The following is a 12,166-nucleotide window of genomic DNA, read 5'->3' as shown; positions in this document are numbered from 1 at the left end:
TTAATTACCAATTCCCCAGTTTTGCATAACCAACACATTTATAATAATACACGTTTTACCTCTGTAATTATCTTGTATCTAAGCCTCTGCAAACTGCCCCCTTATTTCAGTTCTTGTGACACTTGCATTTTAGATAAGAGGCGGAGTTCAAGGTCTAAGACATTAGCATATGAACCTCCTAGGTTTAGCTTTCAACTAAGAATACCAAGAGAACAAAGCAACATTGATGATAAAAGTAAATTGGAAAGTTGTTTAAATTACATGCCCTATCTGAATCATGAAAGTTTATTTTGGACAGCCTCAGAAGAAGCAAAAGTATCAAATTTGTAAAATTTGGAAAAGGTATGAAGGGAAGACCAAGTCGCAGCCTTACAAATCTGTTCAACAGAAGCATCGTTTTTAAAAGCCCATGTGGAAGCCACCGCTCTAGTAGAATGAGCTGTAATCCTTTCAGGAGGCTGCTGTCCAGCAGTCTCGTATGCCAAATGGATGATGCTTTTCAGCCAAAAAGAAAGAGAGGTAGCCGTAGCTTTTTGACCTCTACGCTTTCCAGATTAGACAACAAACAGAGAAGATGTTTGACGGAAATCCTTGGTCGCTTGCAAGTAAAACTTCAAAGCACGAACCACGTCTAAGTTATGTAACGGACGCTCCTTCTTAGAAGAAGCGTTAGAACACAGAGAAGGAACAACAATTTCCTGATTAATATTCTTATTTGAAACAACCTTAGGAAGGAATCCAGGTTTAGTGCGCAAAACCACCTTATCAGAATGGAATATAAGATAAGGCGAGTCGCATTGTAATGCAGATAGCTCAGAAACTCTTCGAGCAGAAGAGATAGCAACTAAAAACAGAACTTTCCAAGATAGAAGTTTAATATCTATGGAATGCATGGGTTCAAACGGAACCCCTTGAAGAACATTAAGAACTAAATTCAAACTCCATGGCGGAGCAACAGGTTTAAACACAGGCTTAATTCTAACCAAAGCCTGACAAAACGACTGAACGTCTGGGACATTTGCCAGATGCTTGTGTAGTAAGATTGACAAAGCAGAAATCTGTCCCTTTAAGGAACTAGCCGATAACCTCTTCTCCAATCCTTCTTGGAGAAAGGACAAAATCCTAGGAATCCTGATCTTACTCCATGAGTAGCCTTTGGATTCGACTTAGAAAATCCGCTTCCCAGTTCTCCACTCCTGGGATATATATTTCTGATAGATGGCAAGAGTGAGTCTCTGCTCATTGAATTACTTTGGAAACCTCTATATGCTACAGTCGTGATATTGTCCGACTGGAACCTTATGAATTTGGCCAAAGCCAGCTGAGGCCGCGCTTGAAGCGCGTTGAATATAGCCCTCAATTCCAGAATATTTATTGGTAGTAAGGACTCCTCCTGAGTCCACACACCCTGAGCCTTCAGGGAATTCCAGACTGCACCCCAGCCCAAGAGGCTGGCATCCGTCGTCACTATGACCCATGCTGGCCTGCGAAAGCACATTCCCTGGGACAGATGATCCTGTAACAACCATCAAAGAAGAGAGTCTCTGGTCTCTAGATCCAGATTTATCCGCAGAGATAAATCCGCATAATCCCCATTCCACTGTCTGAGCATGCACAGCTGAGATGTAAGCGAGCAAACTGAACTATGTCCATTGCTGCTACCATTAGTCCAATTATCTCCATACACTGAGCCACTGATGGCCGAGGAATGGAATGAAGTGCCCGGCAAGTGGTTAAGATCTTTGATTTTCTGATCTCTGTCAGAAAAATCTTCATGTCCACTGAGTCTATCAGAGTTCCTAGGAATGGAACTCTTGTCAGAGGAACAAGTGAACTCTTTTTTATGTTCACCTTCCACCCGTGAGTTCTTAGAAAAGCCAACACGATGTCCGTGTGAGATTTGGCTAGATGGTAAGTTGATGCCTGAATCAAAATATTGTCCAGATAGGGCGCCACTGCTATGCCCCGCGGCATTAGAACCACCAGAAGGGACCCTAGCACCTTTGTGAAAATTCTGGGAGCTGTGGCCAACCCGAAAGGAAGGGCCACAAACTGGTAATGTTTGTCCAGGAAGGCGAACCTGAGGAACTGGTGATGATCTTTGTGGATCTTTTTTGGGAACCACGAACAGATTGGAGTAAAATCCCTGCCCTTGTTCTACTTTTGGAAATGGGCAGATTACACCCATGGTATATAGGTCTTCTACACAGCGTAATAACGCCTCTCTTTTTGTCTGGTTTACAGACAAATGTGAAAGATGAAATCTCCCCCTTAGGAGAGAATCTTTGAATTCTAGACGATACCCCTGGGTCACAATTTCTAAAGCCCAGGAATCCTGAAGTCTCTTGCCCAAGCCTGAGCGAAGAGAGAAAGTCTGCCCCCTACTAGATCCGGTCCCGGATCGGGGGCTGCCCCTTCATGCTGTCTTGGTAGCAGCAGCGGGCTTCTTGGCCTGTTTACCTTTATTCCAGGTCTGGTTAGGTCTCCAGACTGACTTGGATTGAGCAAAGTTCCCCTCCTGCTTGGAGGCGGATGAGGAAGTAGAGGGACTGCCTTTAAAGTTTCGAAAGGAACGAAAATTATTCTGTTTGGTACTCATTTTAACCTTCTTGTCCTGAGGAAGGGCATGACCTTTACCTCCAGTAATGTCAGAAATGATCTCCTTTAGTTCAGGCCTGAATAGGGTCACATCAGCAGACCATGACTTAAGCCATAACGCTCTCTACGCGCTAAAATGGCAAAGCCTGCATTCTTAGCCGCTAATTTAGCCATCTGGAAAGCGGCATCTGTAATAAAAGAATTTGCTAGCTTGAGAGCCTTAATTCTATCCAAAATATCATCTAATGGGGTCTCAACCTTAAGAGACTCCTCTAGAGCCTCAAACCAAAAAGCTGCTGCAGTAGTTACTGGAACAATGCACGCTATAGGTTGCAGAAGAAACACCCTGATGAATAAACAACTTTTTTTAGAAGCCCTTCTAATTTTTTATCCATAGGATCTTTGAAAGCACAACTGTCCTCAATAGGTATAGTTGTATGCTTAGCCAGGGTAGAAATAGCTCCCTCCACCTTAGGGACCGTCTGCCACGAGTCCCGAATGGTGTCAGATATGGGAAACATTTTCTTAAAAGTAGGAGGGGGAGAGAACGGAATGCCTGGTCTATCCTATTCCTTAGTAACAATGTCCAAAATTCTTCTAGGGACTGGAAAAACATTAGTGTAAGTAGGGACCTCTAGATATTTATCCATTTTACACAGTTTCTCTGGCGGGATGACAATAGGGTCACAATCATCCAGAGTCGCTAAAACCTCCCTGAGTAACAAGCGGAGGTGTTCAAGCTTAAACTTAAAGGACGTCACATCTGAGTCTGTTTGAGGGAACATCTTTCCTGAATCAGTAAGCTCTCCTTCAGACAGCAATTCCCCCACCCCCAAATCAGAACACTGTGAGGGTACATCGGAGATGGCCAATAAAACATCAGAGGGCTCAGCATTTACTCTAATACCGGACCTACTGCACTTACCCTGTAAACCAGGCCGTTTAGATAATACCTCTGTAAGGGTAGTAGACATAACTGCAGCCATATCTTGCAGGGTGAAAGAATTTGATGCACTAGAAGTATTTGGCGTCGCTTGGGCGGGCGTTAAAGGTTGTGACACTTGGGGAGAAGTAGATGGCATAACCTGATTCTCTTCTGACTGAGAATCATCCTGAGACATACTTTTATCAGCTAAAATATGTTCTTTGCAATAGAAGGCCCTTTCGGTACATGAGGGGCACATTTTAAGTGGGGGTTCCACAATGGCTTCTAAACACATAGAACATTGGCTTTCCTCAATGTCAGACATGTTAAAACAGGCTAGTAATGACCACAAACAGGTTTGAAAACACTTTATTTTGTGGAAAAAATAACAATCCAAAAAAACGGTACTGCACCTTTAAGAGAAAAAAAGCATACAATTTTTCCAAAACTGCTTTAAAACGATAAAATTATCCCAATTTTATGATAAATGTATCCCAACTTATCAGCTAAGATTGCCCCACAAGGAAAGGAATACTTAACCCTTAAGAACAAAAAAACGTTATATCAAAAACGTTATAGTTAAACAAAAACACCCCCTGAACCTCGCTGTGGCGCCTACCTGCCCTCAGGGGTCTGCAAAATCGGATTAACCCTTCGATTAGGCCCAAACTTTCATGAAAGGCCCACTAGAGTTGGAGCTTGCTGCTTGCAAGGGAAAAACAATTGCGCAACTGAGGCGCGAAAATAGGCCCCGCCCATCTAACTCAATGTCTCACAGCCTTAACAATAACCGCACCAGAGCGGTCTAAAACCTAGCCATGTGGGTTCATATACCCATCTAAGTGAAGCCATGTGTACCCTCCATTGTAAAATAAAGTCAAAACGTTTGCCAAAAAAAAACGTTATTTTAACTCCCAACATGAAACATTTGCCCACAAATATCCTGTCATCAGTGTCAACCAGTTTTTATAGCCCAACATACAGGTCCAGTAATACCCTTCTCTATACATTAGGATTACTGCTTACCCTTTCCCTCATGGGGATACTGTCAGCCAATTCTGATAAACACAGTCTCTCCAGAAAAAAATGACTGAACATACCTCAATGCTTGTAGCATGAAAAACGTTCCTCACACTGAAGTTTCTTAAGTACTCCTCAGCCATTCTGTGGGAACTACTCTGGATCTTAGTAACAACTGCTAAGATCATCAGTCTCCAGGCAGAAGTCTCCATCCATCTGCTGCCTGGGAAAAAATAGCACTCACCGGTACCATTTAAAATAAAAAAGTCTTGCTTGAAGAAAATAAAAACTAACATTTTATCACCTCTTTCACTTTACCCTTCCTATTACTTAGAGTAGGCAAAGAGAATGACTGGGGGGTGGAGTCAAGGGAGGAGCTATATAGACAGCTCTGCTGTGGTGCTCTTTGCCACTTCCTGTTAGCAGGAGGATAATATCCCACAAGTAAAGGATGAATCCGTGGACTTGTCGTATCTTATAGAAGAAAAGAAGAGTATCCTCACTCCCCCAAGAAACTGGAGAGCATTTTGTGGGATGAAGAACCATGACCCTAATGCATGCTGAACAGTGATTGGCTGATATGTGCAGGAGGCTGTTTATATTTGTTCCCAATTGACCACAGCAATGGAGAGTACAGCACTCAAGAGCCTTATCAAGGGTTGTGATCATGGAGTGCAAATGAATGAACACTTTGCTTTACAAATTCCATTAAATGCCTTTAAAACATTTATTATGTATTTAGATTGTTTTGTAGTGCTTAAACAAGACATAGAACCCAAAATGTTTCTTCATTCAGCTACAGCAGGTCACTTTAAAGAACTTTCCAATTTCCTTCAATTATGTAATTTGCTTCATTCTCTTAGTATCCTGTATTAAAAATCATACCTAGGTAGGCTCAGGAGCAGCATTGCTCTATTGGGAGCTAGCTGCTGATTGGGGTCAGCACATATATGTGTCTTGTCATTGGCTCACCTAATGTGCTCAGCTAGCTCCTAGTAGTGCATCACTGCTCCTATAAAGATATCAAGAGAATGAAGCAAATTTGATAAGACGCAAATTGGAAAGTTGTTTGAAATTGCATGTTCTATCTGAATCATGCAAGAAACAACATTGGGTTTCATGTCCCTTTAAATTCTGATGCAAATGTATTAAATTTACTTTAAATAATGTCCCTTTAAATGAAGAAAACACCCAGTAAGGGTTAAACACTGGTTATTTAAAAAGACAAAACTGAAGATTTACCATCTATAAGCTACTTGGCTCACTGCAAGATTACAAGCTCCTTAAAAAGTTTCGTCTATGAGAGAAAAAAGCAGTAAATATCCCCAGTGAGTTTTAAAGGAAACAGTTACTTTAAAGAAGGTTCTATTCATTACTTTGCAGCGACTAACAATGTCCACGATTCTCACTACCAGAAACGCTGCAATAACAACTCTTAGGCATCAAAGGGCTTAAATGGTATTTGATTAAATCTTACAAAGGCATATGGATAAAATATACTGAATCATTTAGGCATTTGGCTTTAAAATAGCCAGTTTTTTTGCTATTACTACAGTTATTGTTTTGACAAATGCCTGTGTGAAGTCCATTAAACTGCACTGGGTTCATTGCAGGATATAAAAACATTTAGCCCACACAGCTATAGCTACATGTTTCCTAAATGATATTACATAACAAATGAGCGACTGTTCTTTTGTACAAATACAACCCTAATGCAAATCAAATCAATATCATACCCTTTTCTAAGTAAGAGTTCTTGTAACCTGAACAATAGACTGTTCTGCCCTGGTGTCTTTCTTTTATTGTGAAGGTATTCCGTTGTCCCAGGGGTACATTTTAGTAAAAGTTATTCTTATGGCTATTAAAAGCAGCTATAAAGGTGCACATGCTGTTTCTGTCCTCAAATGCACATAAAGCTTTCCATTTAACCAAGATTCAAGCACTTACCGGCTTCACTAACGGACTTCCAGATATCATGCGAGAAATTCAGTTTTCCTTTTGTTATACTTTCAAAAAGTTTATCTTCAGAGCTTCCCATGAAAGGTGCCTCTCCACATAGCCTAAAAAAAAATGAAATACTATACTTGTGTCTTGTTGTTTTATTACAATCATCATTAAACGTTTAGTACAATCTATGAATAAATAACATGAGAATCCCCAATTATTTTTCAGCTAAAACCAATAACATTTTAAAGAGACAGTAAACACATTGTAAGACATTTCTGATGTGTTGCTATAAAATAACAAATCAGCCAAGTCTTTTAAAACATTTGTATTAGCAAATGTGAAATATTTACAGTAAATACATAGAAAAAATCTTTATTAAATATGATTATTGCATAAATATGTTTTATCATGTTTTCACATACTTAAAGGGCCACTAAACCCAAAATCTTTCTTTCATGATTCAGATAGAGAATAGAAATTTAAACAACATTACAATTTACTTCTATTATTTATTTTGCTTCCTTTTTTAGATATCCTTAGTTGAAGAAAAAGCAATGCACATGGTGAGCCAATCACTCAAGGCTTCTATGAGCAGCAACCAATCAGCAGCTACTGAGCATATCTATATATGCTTTTCAGCAAAGAATATCAAGAGAATAAAACAAATTAGATAATATAAGTTAATTAGAAAGATGTTTAAAATTGCATTCTCTTTCTAAATCATGAAAGAAAAAATGTGGGTGTCATGTCCCTTTAATGGCATATGTCTATATGTGTGTACATATATATTAATGTTTTTATATGTGCATATATGACTGCAAATACATATACACATATAAATACATTCATATATATGTACACATATATAAACATATATACGTACAAATACATTTTTAGCAATGTATGTGTATGTGTCTTAATGTTAAAGCCCTTTGCAGCATTTTTTTTTTCTAACACCTGAGATCTTGTATCTTTGAGCCCTTATAACTTTTTCTGTGCAATATTTTTTTTAAATAATTTCTATTAGACAGTGTTAATATAAATGTAACTGTACTCTGTAATGTTTTTTTGAAGTGTGTTGTGCAACTTTTTTGTTTCGGAAAACAGTTAACCAAAGCTCTGAGATTGCGGTAAGGATTAAAGTGTAAATGCCGCTCCACTTGTAATTTTAGCGGAATGAAAAAGGCTTGCAAAAACATGATATCGTTTGCGCAAAACCGTTTGCACCTCAAAATCTGAAGGTGTTTACTCCGAAAGTAAGAAAATAAAAAGACTGTGCACCATTTGCTAAAGAAAGTAAATTAGAAAGCCATAATACTGTATGATTTGTATAAATCATGAAAGTTTAATCTTAACTTTAGTGTCCCTTTAAATTCCACCAGCACCAGTAGAAAAATCATACTTTTTTATTATGGGGGAAACTAAGCCCAAAAAGGCAGACAGGTAAAATAATTGTGATCACTATTACACACTATAGATAGCAGCATACAACTAAAACATAATTTATGCTTTCCTGATAAATTTATTTCTCTTGTAGTGTATCCAGTCCACGGATCATCCATTACTTGTGGGATATTCTCCTTCCCAACAGGAAGTTGCAAGAGGATCACCCACAGCAGAGCTGCTATATAGCTCCTCCCCTCACTGCCATATCCAGTCATTCGACCGAAACAAGACGAGAAAGGAGAAACCATAGGGTGCAGTGGTGACTGTAGTTTAATTAAAATTTAGACCTGCCTGAAAAGGACAGGGCGGGCCGTGGACTGGATACACTACAAGAGAAATACATTTATCAGGTAAGCATAAATTGTGTTTTCTCTTGTTAAGTGTATCCAGTCCACGGATCATCCATTACTTGTGGGATACCAATACCAAAGCTAAAGTACACGGATGATGGGAGGGACAAGGCAGGAACTTAAACGGAAGGAACCACTGCCTGTAGAACCTTTCTCCCAAAAACAGCCTCCGAAGAAGCAAAAGTATCAAATTTGTAAAATTTTGAAAAGGTGTGAAGCGAAGACCAAGTCGCAGCCTTGCAAATCTGTTCAACAGAGGCCTCATTTTTAAAGGCCCAGGTGGAAGCCACAGCTCTAGTAGAATGAGCTGTAATCCTTTCAGGGGGCTGCTGTCCAGCAGTCTCATAGGCTAAGCGTATTATGCTCCGAAGCCAAAAGGAGAGAGAGGTTGCCGAAGCTTTTTGACCTCTCCTCTGTCCAGAGTAAACGACAAACAGGGCAGATGTTTGACGAAAATCTTTAGTAGCCTGTAAGTAAAACTTCAAGGCACGGACTACGTCCAGATTATGCAAAAGACGTTCCTTCTTTGAAGAAGGATTAGGACACAATGATGGAACAACAATCTCTTGATTGATATTCCTGTTAGAAACCACCTTAGGTAAAAACCCAGGTTTGGTACGCAGAACTACCTTGTCTGAATGAAAGATCAGATAAGCAGAATCACATTGTAAGGCAGATAACTCAGAGACTCTTCGAGCCGAGGAAATAGCCATCAAAAACAGAACTTTCCAAGATAAAAGTTTAATATCAATGGAATGAAGGGGTTCAAACTGAACTCCCTGAAGAACTTTAAGAACCAAGTTTAAGCTCCACGGGGGAGCAACAGTTTTAAACACAGGCTTAATCCTAACCAAAGCCTGACAAAATGCCTGGACGTCTGGAACCTCTGCCAGACGCTTGTGCAAAAGAATAGACAGAGCAGAGATCTGTCCCTTTAAAGAACTAGCTGATAAGCCTTTGTCCAAACCCTCTTGGAGAAAGGACAATATCCTAGGAATCCTAACCTTACTCCATGAGTAACTCTTGGATTCACACCAATAATATATATCTTATGGTAGATTTTCCTGGTGACAGGCTTTCGTGCCTGTATTAAGGTATCAATCACTGACTCGGAGAAGCCACGCCTTGATAGAATCAAGCGTTCAATCTCCATGCAGTCAGTCTCAGAGAAATTAGATTTGGATGATTGAAAGGATCTTGTATTAGAAGGTCCTGCCTCAGAGGCAGAGTCCATGGTGGAAGAGATGACATGTCCACTAGGTCTGCATACCAGGTCCTGCGTGGCCACGCAGGCGCTATCAGAATCACCGATGCTCTCTCCTGTTTGATTTTGGCAATCAGTCAAGGGAGCAGAGGAAACGGTGGAAACACATAAGCCAGGTTGAAGAACCAAGGAGCTGCTAGAGCATCTATCAGCGTCGCTCCCGGGTCCCTGGACCTGGATCCGTAACAAGGAAGCTTGGCGTTCTGGCGAGATGCCATGAGATCCAGTTCTGGTTTGCCCCAACGTTGGACCAGTTGAGCAAACATCTCCGGATGGAGTTCCCACTCCCCCAGATGAAAAGTCTGACGACTTAGAAAATCCGCCTCCCAGTTCTCTACGCCTGGGATGTGGATCGCTGACAGGTGGCAAGAGTGAGACTCTGCCCAGCGAATTATCTTTGAGACTTCTAACATCGCTAGGGAACTCCTGGTTCCCCCTTGATGGTTGATGTAAGCCACAGTCGTGATGTTGTCCGACTGAAATCTGATGAACCGCAGGGTTGCTAACTGAGGCCAAGCTAGAAGAGCATTGAATATTGCTCTTAACTCCAGAATATTTATTGGGAGGAGTTTCTCCTCCTGAGTCCACGATCCCTGAGCCTTCAGGGAGTTCCAGACTGCACCCCAACCTAGAAGGCTGGCATCTGTTGTTACAATCGTCCAATCTGGCCTGCGAAAGGACATACCCTTGGACAGATGGACCCGAGATAGCCACCAGAGAAGAAAATCTCTGGTCTCTTGATCCAGATTTAGTAGAGGGGACAAATCTGAGTAATCCCCATTCCACTGACTTAGCATGCATAATTGCAGCTGTCTGAGATGCAGGCGCGCAAATGGCACTATGTCCATTGCCGCTACCATTAAGCCGATTACTTCCATGCACTGAGCCACTGACGGGCGTGGAATGGAATGAAGGACACGGCAAGCATTTAGAAGTTTTGATAACCTGGACTCCGTCAGGTAAATTTTCATCTCTACAGAATCTATAAGAGTCCCTAGGAAGGAGACTCTTGTGAGTGGGCATAGAGAACTCTTTTTCACGTTCACTTTCCACCCATGCGACCTCAGAAATGCCAGAACTATCTCTGTATGAGACTTGGCAATTTGAAAGCTTGACGCCTGTATCAGGATGTCGTCTAGATAAGGAGCCACCGCTATGCCTCGCGGTCTTAGAACCGCCAGAAGTGAGCCCAGAATCTTTGTAAAAATTCTCGGGCTGTGGCCAACCCGAAGGGAAGAGCTACAAATTGGTAATGCCTGTCTAGAAAGGCAAACCTTAGGAACCGATGATGATCTTTGTGAATCGGTATGTGAAGGTAGGCATCCTTTAAGTCCACTGTGGTCATGTACTGACCCTCTTGGATCATGGGTAGGATGGTCCGAATAGTTTCCATTTTGAATGATGGAACTCTGAGGAATTTGTTTAAGATCTTTAGATCCAAAATTGGTCTGAAGGTTCCCTCTTTCTTGGGAACCACAAACAGATTTGAATAAAACCCCTGTCCTTGTTCCGTCCGCGGAACTGGATGGATCACTCCCATTACTAGGAGATCTTGCACACAGCTTAGGAATGCCTCTTTCTTTATCTGGTTTGCTGATAACCTTGAAAGATGAAATCTCCCTTGTGGAGGAGAAGCTTTGAAGTCCAGAAGATATCCCTGAGATATGATCTCCAACGCCCAGGGATCCTGAACATCTCTTGCCCACGCCTGGGCGAAGAGAGAAAGTCTGCCCCCCACTAGATCCGTTTCCGGATAGGGGGTCGTTCCTTCATGCTGTCTTGGGGGCAGTAGCAGGCTTTCTGGCCTGCTTGCCCTTGTTCCAGGACTGGTTAGGTTTCCAGGCCTGTCTGGAATGAGCAACAGTTCCCTCTTGTTTTGAAGCGGAGGAATTTGATGCTGCTCCTGCCTTGAAATTTCGAAAGGCACGAAAATTAGACTTTTTGGCCTGTGATTTGGCCCTGTCCTGAGGAAGGGTATGACCCTTGCCTCCAGTAATGTCAGCAATAATTTCCTTCAAGCCAGGCCAGAATAAGGTCTGCCCCTTGAAAGGAATGTTGAGTAATTTAGACTTTGAAGTCACGTCAGCTGACCAGGATTTAAGCCATAGCGCCCTACGCGCCTGGATGGCGAATCCGGAATTCTTAGCCGTTAGTTTAGTCAAATGAACAATGGCATCAGAAACAAATGAGTTAGCTAGCTTAAGCGTTCTAAGCTTGTCAATAATTTCATTCAATGGAGCTGTATGGATGGCCTCTTCCAGGGCCTCAAACCAGAATGCCGCCGCAGCAGTGACAAGCGCAATGCATGCAAGGGGCTGTAAAATAAAACCTTGTTGAATTAACATTTTCTTAAGGTAACCCTCCAATTTTTTATCCATTGGATCTGAAAAAGCACAACTGTCCTCAACCGGGATAGTGGTACGCTTTGCTAAAGTAGAAACTGCTCCCTCCACCTTAGGGACCGTCTGCCATAAGTCCCGTGTAGTGGCGTCTATTGGAAACATTTTTCTAAATATAGGAGGTGGGGAAAAGGGCAAACCGGGTCTATCCCACTCCTTGCTAATAATTTCTGTAAGCCTTTTAGGTATAGGAAAAACATCAGTACACACCGGCACC

The 12,166-nt window shown here is 41.6% G+C and overlaps 1 protein-coding gene across 1 annotated transcript in view; it reads right to left on the bottom strand.

Annotated features, from left to right (window-relative positions):
* STK33 (serine/threonine kinase 33) overlaps positions 1-12,166 on the bottom strand; it is a 252,991-nt gene that overhangs the window by 39,552 nt on the left and 201,273 nt on the right. Inside the window, exon 9 of the mRNA XM_053720610.1 lies at positions 6,491-6,603. Coding sequence (XP_053576585.1) covers positions 6,491-6,603 — 113 coding nt within the window. The remainder of the gene's footprint in view (positions 1-6,490; positions 6,604-12,166) is intronic.

Source organism: Bombina bombina, chromosome 7, assembly GCF_027579735.1.
Source record: "Bombina bombina isolate aBomBom1 chromosome 7, aBomBom1.pri, whole genome shotgun sequence".
In the NCBI taxonomy this organism is placed as follows: Eukaryota; Metazoa; Chordata; class Amphibia; order Anura; family Bombinatoridae; genus Bombina; species Bombina bombina.
This window is presented reverse-complemented; position numbering and strand designations above follow the sequence as displayed.